Below are 14,298 nucleotides of genomic sequence, written 5' to 3' on the forward strand. Positions count from 1 at the left end.
TAGGTAACGTATTGTTTCTGCTGTCTGCATCCCTTCACCAGAATGTAGACTCCCGTGTGCAACTGACACCAATTCCCACATGTGCTTTTTCTTTGTGGGACACTGATTGGTGTCCCACAGATTCAACTCAATTCTGACACTATTTACTTGGAGACAGAGCCTACAGGCTAAGGGCTCAGTCCCCAGCTCAATACCAATGACAGATCCAGGTTGTCCCCTCTGCCTCCTGACTGGCTATAAATCAGATGTTTCCATGCCACCCTCCTTGGGTTTGATTAATTTGCTAAAGCGACTCACAAAACTCAGCCCATTGAATCTCTAGATCATCAGCTTATTACAAAGGGTATTAAGAGGATACGAATCAACAGCTAGACGAAATGACACATAGGGTGAGGGCCCGAACACAAGAGCTTCTGTCCCCATGGAATTTGGGGCCTGGTATGTCAATGTGTGGATGTATTTTGGTTCACCAACCTGAAAGCTCTCAGAACCCTGACCTTTTGGGGTTTTACAGAGGCTTTATCACAGAGGCTTGATTGATTAACTCATTGGCTACTCTCTCAACCTCCAGTCCCTCTCTCTTCCCTGGAGGGCAGAGTGGGATTGACAGCTCCAAGCCTGTACTCATGTGATTTGTTCTCCTGGCAACCAGTCCCCATCCTTAGGTGCAATCCCAAAGTCATCTCATTAATATAACAAAATACATCCTTACCACTCTCATCACTTAGGAAATTCCAAGAGTTTTAGCTCTGTGCCAGAAACAGGATGAAGTCCACAAATAGATACATTTCTTGTTATAAATCACAAGAGCACACCATGATAGCAGGAAACTTATTCCCATATCTATTTCAAACACCTAGAAGAGTTTCCAGAACATAAATATTGGTTGAATGACTGAACGAAATATAGCAGCTGATCCTCGGTTAATATAGGCTGGAGAGCTGGCTGATTAATCACCGCTTCCAAGGTTTTGACTTTGGGGTCCAATTTTCTGAAGGATACACATATTCACATTTCTCCATGATTTACTGACTCTCCATATACACGGTGCTGGTAATGGTGCATAATAATGAAATAACTGGTAATATTTTTCTTACAAGTTGTAAAAATATTTTATCTGGATTTTATGAATTTGCCAAAAAGTCGAAGACAGTTGCTTATATTATACTCGACATTTTCTCTAAATACCAAGACCTTTTTTAGCTTTGTGATGGCAAAGGAAGATGTCGGATGGCATCATCATTTCAGAGCGTTGATTCCAAACGATTTAATACAGGCTGACCAGCCGGAGCCCCACACAGCAAACTATAAAGCACAGGTTTGCACTTGAAACAGTACGGTCTTCTACCGGCCTCTGTTTGCAAGGCTTTAATGAGTATTAGCTTTGGAATTGAGAAGTGAGGGCAGTAAAAGCAAAGTTAAGCCTTGAAACACAGATCTGTTTGAAATCAAAGAGTTTTTCATGGACCAAATGGCACGGATACAAATGTGTGTCTCCTTCTGAGGTCCTGTTTATGCTGTCTTCGTGTGGAAAATGTATCCTAAACCTTCTTGGCAGCCAGCCTACTAGAAGTTGGGGCGCGGGCGGGGCACCCGTCTGTTTTACCAGTAGCTGATCTCAGATTTACATTCTCCTAAAGCGAAGCCCCGAGCGGTCGTGATGCTGCAAAACTACTCAATTCTCTTATTTCAGATTTTTGGGAAGAGAGAGAAATACCATTTCTCTGTAAGGGCCTGTATTTAAGTTGAAATGTAGCCTTCGTGTCTGTCTTGGAAAGATCGTACCTTCTTAAATAGGGTTCTATCCAATTCAAACTCAGCATTGTGGCGCTTGGCAGCAGAATCCCTCCTGGGGCTCGAAGGCTTTGCAGACTCAGAACCTGCTACCTGTTCCGCCGGGAAGTTTTCAGCCAAGGAGGGACGTGGACATTTAATGTTGTCCTTGGCTACATGGGTTACTAACCCCCTTCTCCAGAAGAAGGTAAGAAAACAAATCATGCAGCACAGAGGGAAAAAAGATGGGGCACAAGCACAGCGACAGTTCCGATCACGGCAGTTTGCATGCACTTTTTTTTTTTTTTAAACTTCCTTCATCTAAATTAAACCTTACAAGTAAAACGAAATTCTGCTTTGCAACCACTTTTAAAGACGGCAGCCTTGCTTCCTTATCACAACCCTCGCCTCTGGCTCAGCACATGGCCCGGTCTGTCCCAACCGAGGGACGAGGGACGTTATCAGTCTCACCGGTCCTAGTTCTTTGTATTCAGTTTGTGAATTTGGAGTAGGAATTAGGAAAGAAAAGGACTGCATTCTGGGCCATGATGCCTTTAAAAGGCCTGCTGGAGCACCTAGCTCTATCTTGGCCCACCTGCGAGGAGCTGCTCCAATCCCGGAGACGGCCCCGCCCGGAGATGAGCGCAGGCTGTCGCAACAGCACCAGGGCGCCTACGAAGGAGGCCTTCCCCTCTGGGGCTCAGACTCCACAGGGCGATGGCACCGGACTTGAGCACAGTATCTGCCGGGGTTGGGGGAGTGTGACCTCTCAGGACCCTGCAAGAGTCAGCCTGACAGAAGGAGCGGCCAAACCCGCGACTGCAGTGAGTACGGCCATGTGCCCTGCGACACGGCAGGTGCGTTCCTAAGAAAATAATTCCTGGAAGGCGGAATTGTGCACTCCAAAGATGACAGGGCTTATGTGGAAAAGGGAGCTGGGGCAGGAAGCTCACACCTTGTACCGTCTCGGGATACAAGAAAACGACCATAATTTTCAACATAAGTTCCTAATAAACTTATAGTAAATACGGTATGTTGTTTTGACAAGACACGAAGTTTGCTTATGGAGGTGTTTAGAGTGAGGGGCTGTGGAAAGTAGGTACCGGAGGGGGATGGCTGCGGCTTACTGTCCTGGTTTTCGTTCCTCTGTATCAGCTTCCCACAGAAATCCAACTTTTCCTGTTTTGTTAGTCTCCCCCCTCATAAAGAAGCTGTTCGAGTGGGCCCCCGAGAGATGAGATGACGCATCGTGTGCTCACGCTGCGTCAGATTTGGCGTTATCTTCAACCCACAGCAAATGAGCGCTTTTCAGTTTCCCGTCGCCCGGAACACAGGTGCTTCTTGGGAAGTTAAGATTACGCTCTTCTTGCGTTTTCCGTGTTGTCTCCTGTGTTCATCAGTGTGCTTACTGAAGGCGGAGTGCCGACTGCAATAGCACACGCTCGTCTCAGGGCTTTGCAATCCGTAATCAGGACACTCCCCTGTGTTGAAAATACGGTAGGCAAGGCTCTCGGGGAAAACTGAGAGAGGTGTTTTCTATTACTCTACCACTCACTCACACGTGCAGCTGGGTGGTGGTTTTCACGTTTGCCTGGTGCTGGCTAACAGTGCGAAACTGCACATGAACAAATACAATTTGGGTTTTAGTGACTTGATTCCTTATTTACCTGCACCAATTTGCACATTACACATAGCCATTATAGATATGTAATATACATATATAACTCCTTCCCACAGGATTCTTGGAATAATTACAGTTTCCTTCTTCTTCTGTAAGATCATATTCTTTAAAGTTCTCTTTTGTTTCTTCTATTCATTTCAGTCATGACTTCAATAGGAGCCACGATTCCAGTGGTTTGGCTTATCTTCCTCCCTGAGGTTACAGGGTCCCCTACAGCGAGTTGTGATTTCTGTTTGGCTACTTGTGGTTGTGCTCTCTTAGGACATGTACGGGCCAGGCTGTTAAACTCTCGAGCAATGGCAAAAGGGCAGGCTGTGGAAGTTCTAACAGAGTCCGCTTCGGAGGGCCATTTACGGGGTGCAGAAGCCTCCCTGCTCTGGTTCTCTCCGTATGCAAAGTGGAGTTAGCGACTAACAGTGAGGAGGAGAACTCAGTCCACCAATATAGCCTTTGTTGGTGTCTAGAAGATTCTACAGGGTCAGACGGCCCCTCCCCCCAAAGGGGCTCTCCCACAGCAGCGAGAGTGAGGTTTATGGTGATCAGTGTCCCTCCTCTTACTGAATATGATGACTGGGCTCAGTGTTATTGTAGAGCATGTTGCTATGCTCTCAGCTCTTCAAATCCTGCAGTTTTGTTAGAAACCAGGGCTTTCTTCAGTGAGCCTTTCTCAATGAAGAAATATGTGCCAGGCATTGTCTTAGGTGTTCAGGCTACACCAGACTAATTTCCTCTCTATTAAAGCTACTGCATCAGGGGCTGGAGGCTTATTTTATCTTGACTCACACCTACTGTTACCACATCACAGGGAAGGGAGGGGGGAGCTTCTTTTTTGGTCCAACAGTTTAAAACAGAATTACTACTTCCTTGCGAATGGTGGCTGTTGACCTGCACCAGGTTGTGCTTGCTTTATTACAGAATTTGTCATATGTAAACATAAACACTCACTTCTTCTCAGCTCGAAGTGGCTAAGTCCATGGGCTTTTGAACCAGACTGCCTGGACTCAAATTCTGACGGCCACTCAGCAGTGCACTTCTGTGACCTTGGCCAAGTTACCTAACTTATTGCTACTTCAGCATCTGTTTTTAAATGGGGAGGATTACAGTATGTGCATTATAGGGCTGCCGTATGGATCCCATGAATTTATATAAAGCTATTGTGTTTGGGACGCTGGCAGATGCTTACTAGCAACACTTCCTCTTTTAGTTCCTGGTTTCCCATACACATACTTACATCACAGCACATACAGAGTTGATATCTGCACCCGTGATACCTGGTGCACTTATTTACAAGTCAATCTACAGCTCCGTTCCACTCTGCAGAAGGCTGTATATGCTCTTCGGTGGGGCAAGAGGTGCTTGGGGGGGGGGAGACATGTGTGATTTCTGTTTTCCCAACACCTAGCACTGTGCCTGGCAAATACCTGTTTGCTGAGTGAATGGGAAAGGTGGTCTGAAACTCACTCCTTGAATGACTAGGGCAAGAGAAGAAAAACAAAAACAAAAACAAACTCCCACAAAAATGCCTAAATACAATGGCTCAGCACCTTAATTTCTAAAGAAGAGATTGTGCTAGGGATATTTATCTCAGCAGTCCAATCTAAGTGCCCAGCACAAAAGTGACTGGAGCCAACAGAAGATATGGAGACATCATGCAGGGGTCTGCGAATGGCACCACAGGCAAGGCAGGGAGATTTCCAGGGAGCAGACAGGCAATGGTTTATTTTGGTGTCATGGAGACCAAGAGGCTACATGGGAAAAAGATGATTGCGCTTTGTAAATACCTCAGGGCAAACCCTACCCTTCTGAGCTGGAAGGATGAATGTACTGTGGAAGGTTAGATAAAATAATCACTGAAAGGAAACGTGATGGTGGGGCTTGTTTTCCCCGGGGCGGGGGCAGAACAGTGATGGCAGAACTTGAGGGAATCCGCACGGACGGGCACTTGTCGGCAACTTTACCGGCAGTGCTACCTAGGGTGTTTTCGTTAAATGAAAAATTGGACAGTTAAACAAGTAAGCAATTTTATTCTTATCATCACTGACAACATTCGAATTGGACTACATCATAAAATAATTCTATAAAATCATGTATTTTATTGCAATTTCCTATTGAAGGAGTATAACCTCCTGACCTTTCTCCACAAGCTTTCAGCGCCCGTGACAAGTTCCTTGTCAAAATGCGGCGCTGTCTCACTCAGCCTGTAGCTTGGGAAAGACTCTTCAGAAGAGCTTCAGTCACCGCACGGCTCTTTCCTGCAATTTTCATTTTCCTAGAGTCGATAATCTTCAGGTCTGAAAGACAAAATCAACATTTATTTCTTTATGAATCATCAAATCATTTTCTCCTGCCTGATGAAGGAAGATTATTTTTCAATTTAAAATGAAAGTAACTGTTTATTGAGAAATTATCTACAAACATTAGATTTTTGGTGAAAAACACTAAAGCCAAGTCATCATAAAGCGACAATTCCCAAGCTCTTTCTAGCTTATATTTATAGGCTGCCTTGTGCCTATGCATCAAAGTAGTAACTTAAAAACTTATATTTGATTTCTGTTCTATTGTTTTTTTTTTTTTTTTAGATTTTATTTATTTACTTGACAGAGACAGCCAGAGAGAGAAGGAACACAAGCAGGGGGAGTGGAGAGGAAGAAGCAGGCTCCGAGCGGAGGAGCCCGACGTGGGGCTCGATCCCAGAACGCCGGGATCACGCCCTGAGCCTAAGGCAGATGCTTAACGACTGCACCACCCAGGCACCCCTGATTTCTGTTCTATTTTTAAATATACTTTTTAAAAGACTTTTTCATGGAAAGGACTGCTATGATCTTTAAAAATCCATATAAGCATATGGATTTACCTAATCAAGGCAATTTTTGAATGAGTAATTTCCCTACTTATATTATCATGCTAAATTCTTTTTTTTTTTTTTTTTAAAGATTTTATTTATTTATTTGACAGAGATAGAGACAGTCAGTGAGAGAGGGGACACAAGCAGGGGGAGTGGGAGAGGAAGAAGCAGGCTCCCAGCAGAGGAGCCTGACGTGGGGGCTCGATCCCGTAACGCCGGGATCACGCCCTGAGCCGAAGGCAGACGCTTAACCGCTGTGCCACCCAGGCGCCCCATCATGCTAAATTCTTTTTCATTATGAGACATACGTAAAATAAATGTAAACACCAGGCCTTTGATATTTTAGTTATATACATATAACTGGTCTTTTCTTCATTCATGCATTTACAGGATTAATCATACCTGAAAGTTACTTCAGTAGTAAATTACCAGTAGTAAATTAAAACAAAAAGCACTTTTTTAAAGGGAAATGTTAAATCACAACAGTGGAAAAAATGAAGAAACAGGAAATTAAAAAAATGCAAAAAATGTTAGAGTGTCCTTTTATCTTTTCCACAGGTGTATTTGTAGGTGTTGAGCTCACATGGAATTTTCAGAAGGAAGTGTGTAATCAGTAAATGAAATCGATATTTTTGAAACAGCTGTAAAAATATTTGATAGTCTGAGTTCCTTTAAAAAGTAGATGAACTCTGTTTGCCCCAAAATAACTTATCTAGTCCCTTTCTACACTCACAGCATGTTTTCTTAAACAGAATACTCACAAGATACCAGATAGCTCAGCTATGAAGACCAACAGTCTGGTTGGCTGAGTAAACAAACTACATTACAATTTAAAGTTATTATTTGACTCCAAGGAACACAGGCTCTGATCTGGGAAACCAGCCAAACATGCTTCACCGTATCAGCTGTTCTATAACAACTGGAGGAGAAACTGCAGAACTTTGTCACTGTTTCTGAAATCTCTTTCCAAATGTAAAAACTGCATCCAAAGTCTGGGAAACGACCGTGTGGTCTGAGAGCTGAATGTGGCTCCAAAGTGCATCCTTTTAATCTTTGGCATGTGGCTCAATTCAGTGGAAGCCGTTACCAGTCAAGAGACACCAGCACATTTCAAGAAACCACTTCTTTTGTCGAGCTGGTTCATGTAATTAATGACTCAAGGGTGGTGATGATGCCATCAGAAAGGAATCTTCCAAGCTAAGGTCCTAACAAGAAGTCTCTGCAACTCCACTCAATAAAACTAAACGTGCTTAGTCACAGTCTAGCTCTTTCCACACCAAAGGTTAATTTATTAAGTAGCAATGAGATGACAAAAGCACCTTTTAGTGGGATTTACAAGTAAAATTGGAAATGTGTGTGAAGGGTGTAATCTGTGATGTAAGGTATGTAGTAGGTAGTGACCTGAAAGCTATAGGGGGCTAATAAGGCCCAAATCTGTTTCAAGATTTTCTGGCAGGAAGTGAGGAGGATAAAGAAGAGGGCTGTGTCAGAGCTGTGGCAGTGATGACTGAGAAGAAAGGACAGGTTCAGGATTTAAGAGGCAGAAAAGCACCATGTTGGTGGGGAGAGGGTGGGAGGGACAGGGAAGAGGGATGGGGCCGGGGAGGTGGAGGAAGAGGAGCTACTAGAAAATGAGGATTTGGGGATGATTCCTGATTTTCAGCTCGAAGACCTCTGTGAATGGCAAGGCTGCTGATCTTTCCAGGATAGAGAATACAGGCAGAGGAACAGATTGGAAGGGAAGGATCTTGGTTTTGAATATGATAAAATTTGGACACGACAGGCAGCTATCAATTAGGATGTGGAGTTTAAGAGAAAGGGGGCAAAGGGAAAGACATGTCATGTCAGAGTCTCTACCACAGATTCCTTCTATTCCATCCCACTTCTGCATATCAAGTGGCCCTGCCTAAAAAATCTTCAGTAGGCCTCCACTTCTTTGTCAAAATCCAAACATCCTGGAAGTCAATATATAACCCTCCACGACACGGCCTCAGCCAACATTTCTGAGTTATTCTTTCTACGTCCCATTTCTTTACATTCTGGTCCCGCTATACTACTTGCTACTGCCCAGATAAGAACTGCCACATCTCTCCACTTGAATTCTTGAGCTTTTTTCTGCCTGGTAGACTTGACTAATGCTTCAAAATCCACATCAAAAATCACATCATCTGTGTGGCCCTCCACAACCTTCCTTTCTAACTTAGGGCTCCTCTTCGTGAGACTGCCAGAGAATATCATGCATACTTCTGTTACAGTGTTTCTCAAATTATACTTGCCTTTATTTATGTAAATAAATGCTGTTATTTATTAAGATGGGCTGAATGCTTATTAGATGCCGTGAAGTGTAGTACTTCACACGCATTATCTCATTTTATTCTCATAACTACAGTGTGAGAAAGACACTTTTATCAATCCCATTTTACAGTTGACAATACTGAGGCCCAGAGAAGCTGGATAACTAGCCTAAGGAAGCACAGCTAGGAGGTGGATGGCAGGGACCTAGTGCAGACCTCCTGACTGCAAGTGCTTGCATGTGCCGTTTTATCCTGTGACCTCCAGTAGGCTGCTGGTTCCTTTGAAGGCAGGGTCCCCATATAACTGAGCTTATGCTTCCAGCAATGAGCACAGGGTCCGGCATATAGCAGATTCCAGTAAGGTATCTGTCATTACAGTACAGCCACTGCCTTGAAAATGCCACTTGGTTTTACAAACTCATCCTTTCCTTTTCTTACGGAAAGGAATCAGGATCTTTTATGGATGGTTAATTTGCTTCCAGGAGGGGAAAACAGTATCATGGCCAAGGGACTAGGTACTTTAGATGTTGACATAGCCAGAAACATCAACTTATACCAGAGGCAATTAATGATATCAGATGGCGTTCAGGGGGTGCCCTCGCGGGGAAAAATGGTTTTCACAGTAAATACGGTTTTATTTCTCCGCACGCCGCACACACGAGAGCAGGTACACATACAATGCATTTACACTGCTTACCTTCTTCCACTGAAAGAAAACCCAGATAAGAAAGGGGAGGGAGGTCTATTTACCCAAGTGCTTCTCCAGCTTCAGTGGGTATACACATCACCTGGGCTCTTGTGAAAATGCAGATTCAGATTCGGTGAATCTGCAAAGGGGCTGACGATTCTACATTCCCAACAAGCTCCCATGTGCTGAGTGCTGGCCCACAGAGCACAGAGTGCCTTGGCACAGGTTCACTGAGACCTCCCACAGCGCTACTCCTGAGACCGAGGGGAGGACTATCTGAAGATGCTGAAGAAGCAAGTGAAGTAAATTTCTCAAACTCGCTGTGCCTAAGAGAAGGGCACATGCTTCTTCCTTCAGCTTGAGCTGATTCCGTTTGCTATACAGTATCCTTTGAAGCTCTTTACCCACGAGAGGACTTTATTAACAGGCAGTTTTATGCTTTTCTGATACAATAAAAAATAATTCTAAATTATAACATGTAATCAGGCCACTGGAATTCCTCTGTTATCTATCATCAAAGAAAGATTAAAGATTAAAATGTAGTTACTAGATTAAATAATTTTTAAAAGCAAGACACCTAGCACCTAGTATATTGCTTTTCATCGTATGGATGCTTAAATGTTGTTTGAAACTTTAATGAACTTAAAGGAAATGGCTTAATCCTTTGCTAGAAGGATGATGAGCAAATGTATATTCTATGTTTGTTTGCCTTCGTTCTTTGTCACTGTTTCAGTGCAAATAAAAAAACCTGAAATTTTAAAATAAAAGATAATCTTATATAAGGTTAATATTTTTGTAAATAACAGTATTCTAAAATCTCAGGAAATCTCTGAAGAATCATTTCAAATGCTGTTACAGTAAGCTAATCTCTATTAATTTTTATGGAAGTGTTTTGACAAAAATAAGTTATAGTTTAACAAAATTACCATAATCTTTTCTTCTTATATGTAATACAAAGTATGCAAAATTAGACATATCAGAGTCACACTAAAGCACGGAGTGTTAAGAACAGTTTCTATTTTAGCTGTAACTATTAAGCAAGCTTGAAGAAGGAAGAAAAGACCAAAATATGAATTTACCATACTTCGTGAATTAAAAGTCAATTCCTCTTTCAGGGAGATAAGATTCCACTCATTCATTCATTCAACAAAGATTACTGAGTGTCAGGTCTAGTTGTGGGCACTGGGAACACAGCAGCAAGCAAGACAAAGTTCTGTCTTTAGACAGTGCATTTTCTCATAGAGGGGGATGCACACACAGACATACACACACATACGGACACTTTGACCTCTGAGGTGAAAGCTGAAAGCGTTGAGCTTTCATATATATACTTAGGGTAATTTGGGAAGAATTAGCCCACATAAGACTTTCCTTAATACATTTTCTAAACTGTGCTAAAATTACACACCTACTAAATATTCTATAGCAATAATTCACTTTGCACTTAATATTTGTCACTAGCAAAAAATTGCTTTCAAACTAAACTATAGCTTTAAAAAAATCACTTTTTTGAATGAGGAAATAGAACTTAAAAAAGGGCTATCTGAGCTTTAGGAAGTATTCTATGGTACTTGTAATTGCTCAGAAACTTGAAAGTTAAAATCATATCACATCTCACAAAATTCTCAATTTTCTATAGCAAATCCTTTGCCACTGACATCCCTATGCAAAATGTTGCCACTCACTAAATAAAACAGGCAAGATACTGCCACTCATTAAAATGAAACATGTACATCTCAGAAATTGAGAGGTTCAAATTCAGGACAAAAAAATGACAGAGGCCAACACATTTAAATTATCTTGAGAATGGGGACATTTCTATAAAGAATTTATCTTTTGACTTGAGGAAAAATCTTTAGGGAGATTTTAGTTTTATTGTAAAATGATGGGACAAATCCATTTGGTTTGTGAGTAAAATGAAATATAAAGCTATAAAACACATAGTTTATGTGATGGGTCAGTTAGACACTTAATATTATTTATCCCATTAAGATAATTTATTTTCCAGAAGAAAAAAGCATTTGAATTTCAGCTGTGAATCCATGAAATTGTATATAACAAGTGTAATAAATCCCCAAAATACTTTATTCTCCCTTAGGTCTTACATCTTTTCACTCATAAATAGTATTCATTGGTATAATGCTTATTCCAAAAAAATATTTAAACGAGAATAAAATTTGGACAGTGGAGTAATCTTAACAATAAAAGGTCAGCTTGATTGAGTTTTAAGTCATTTCCATTGTACTGATGAAACTAATTAGAATAAACAATCACAGGAAGTCTGGTGACATCGCATATTCCTTGAACTAAAATTCTTTGAACTAAAGATGCCAGCCGTACAGGAAATCGTGAGGCAGAAGAATGGTGCCTCGATACTCATTTCTTTAGGCACTGTACCATGTATCAAATCCTGGTTAGAAAAAGTTCCATAGTGCTTTAAAAAACAAACAAACAAACAAACAAACAAAAAACTAAAAGGATTGTTAAAAATATTTTTAAAATCAACTTATTGCTTTTTTCAGTTAAAATAAATAGGAATTGCTGTTACGTTCGATTATCACTTTTAAGTCATGAGCTCTATTGGCTCGGAATGATTTGGTTTGGTTGCTCAAGTAGAGATTGTTTTTAATTTTAACAACCAGTCCTAATCTGTTCATCCAAAAGAACAGTAAAGTTTAGAATGTCTAATTTGAGCAAAATTCAGCACTGGAAATACTGAGGTCTACAGTTTTTGCCAATGCTGAGCTGGTTGAAAAATGGGAAAATTGGAATGTAACCCTGCTCCTGAAGTCCAGCTAATAACTTCTGTCTGTGAAGAGCAGCAAATTAAGTTAAATCTTGTAGGAAAATGCCATATGACTAGACTAGCATAAAATTATGGAAAATCTTGAGGATGTCTAGATCCCAATTCCTTACGGGTTTTGAAAAGGTAAAAATCCTTCTTCACGGTATTTAAATAAATTAAGCCTCGGATGTGAAGCACTTTTATAAAAGAGGCATAGGTAAAAATATTGTTTTCTGGGTATTAATTTAAATACAAATGAAAATCTGTAGATTTTTAGAGGTCACAGACTTCACAGAGGGCATGTGTAAGTTTAAATCATGGCTCTCTTCTAGAGCTACAGACTAGACTACACAGGATGCTCCCATGGCCCTTGGCCAGGGCTAATGTCCGCGCACCTGTGTTCCTTCTACAGCTGGGGAGGCATCACCCAGAAAACACTCTAAACCGAATCCTGCTTGGCAAAGACAATTCAGGGCCAATCACAACTGTCCTGGTATCTCCCCACTTCCATCCTTGCCACTCTCTTTTTCGCAGGCACACTTCTAATAGCACACTCTGTAGAGGGCATTAACCGCCGGGGACGTGGGTTTTCATTATAATCGTCTCTTTTCAAGATGTACTGATGCTGAACTTTCCACACTTAGTTTCTATACAAAGGTGAGGTTTTTGCTTAAAACAAAGCATTACAGGCTTAATGAGTGAGAAATACAAAGATTTCTATTTCTTTTTTGGTACTGTTTCGTCACTCTGGGGACTATGCAAAGCAACTCAGGTGGAGATCTTCCACATACCTTGTTTTTCGTAAGAAAAGCCCTCCTACAGAATTTTGTAAAAATGAAAATAAAAAAAGTTTAAAGTGATCCAAGTTTTATTTTTACACTAATGAAAAGTTTCCATTACAGTGATAGCATTATAATTTCTATGATTACTGTGGTTTTGTAATGTGTTGGCAAAACTACAATGATTATGGAAATAATTATTGACAGCATTAAAATAAGTTGACCCTTTGAAAACTACAATCCAGGCAAATGAATTGTGAAGAAAAAAACAGCGCTAATGCTTTTTCTTTGTTTCTTTGACAAATTCTCAGTGCATACCCTCCAATCACCACTTGCACATGGCAACCACACGTTTATTTTGTACCATCAAGAAACAAAATATAACTTCATAATATATTCTAACACAATCTATGTATGCATGAGCTCTAAAAAATATTAATACACCCAGTACATCCACAAATTTAAGAAGTGAGGTTTATAGGCAATACTTCTCATATAAGAAAATGACTTTCAGTTATTAAACAAAGTTCAGTTTTCTGATAAATACCAGTTTCTTTCCTTCTTGTCTAATATTGTTTTAAAAATGACTATACAACTAGCATAAGAAAATCTGCATGAACTGAAATTAGGCCTGAGAGAACATAACTTGTGTAAATGATTTAAAATAATTTAAATGAAATCCCAACAATGGAGCTTTTAATTAAGATTAAAACAATTTTGTGCATCACCTACTGGGTTCAAAGCTTAGTTTTGACTATTGTTACTGTTTGTTGCTCAAAAGCTTAAGTCTCCACTAGAAAAGCTACTAGGCTGCCATTTGGCCGAAAGCTAATCATAGTTCCAATTTTAAAATGTACATTTCTATATTATAAACATATTTTAAATTTTATTACTAGGGAAACAAAAACCAAAGCAAGCTATTTTTGTGTCTATTGATTTAGGTGCAATCCAGGTACATCTGTTTCAGTCAAGTCTCTGCACATTCACCATCAGAACTATCTTGACTAAATTCCAATTACTACATTCCAAAGGAAGATTATATTGTTGGCTTAGCTATTTTGGGTGGAACAAGAGCATATTTTAAGCAGCCTCCTTCTCCAGAAGGAGAAAAAAATTTTTTCTCATGAAAGCAAATCTACCAGTAATGAGAAATCCCATTTTTAATGGATTGCACTGCATAGTGTGTTACATATTTTAAGTTTTACTCTAATGTCTACAAGATTTAATACTAGAACTTTATGAAATGGCAAACGACTAAAATGGCAACGTTCATTAAAGTGGTCACTAGTCACAGAGGGCTACTGAAACTTAATTAAAATTATGTAACATAAAAGTTCAGTTCCTCAGTCACACTAGCCACAGTGTTAAGTACTCAAGACCCACATATGGCCAGGAGCTCCTGTATTAGATAGCTCAGATATAGAGTTTTTTCATCATGTGGAAAGTTCGCTTT

At 40.6% G+C, this 14,298-nt stretch overlaps 1 protein-coding gene across 1 annotated transcript in view; it reads right to left on the reverse strand.

The window, feature by feature from the left end:
• Positions 1-5,457: 5,457 nt before the first annotated feature.
• MRPL13 (mitochondrial ribosomal protein L13) overlaps positions 5,458-14,298 on the reverse strand; it is a 44,684-nt gene continuing 35,843 nt past the window's right edge. Inside the window, exon 7 of the mRNA XM_002925533.4 lies at positions 5,458-5,745. Coding sequence (XP_002925579.1) covers positions 5,724-5,745 — 22 coding nt within the window. The 3' untranslated portion in view covers positions 5,458-5,723. The remainder of the gene's footprint in view (positions 5,746-14,298) is intronic.

This window comes from Ailuropoda melanoleuca, chromosome 9, assembly GCF_002007445.2.
Source record: "Ailuropoda melanoleuca isolate Jingjing chromosome 9, ASM200744v2, whole genome shotgun sequence".
NCBI lineage: Eukaryota > Metazoa > Chordata > Mammalia > Carnivora > Ursidae > Ailuropoda > Ailuropoda melanoleuca.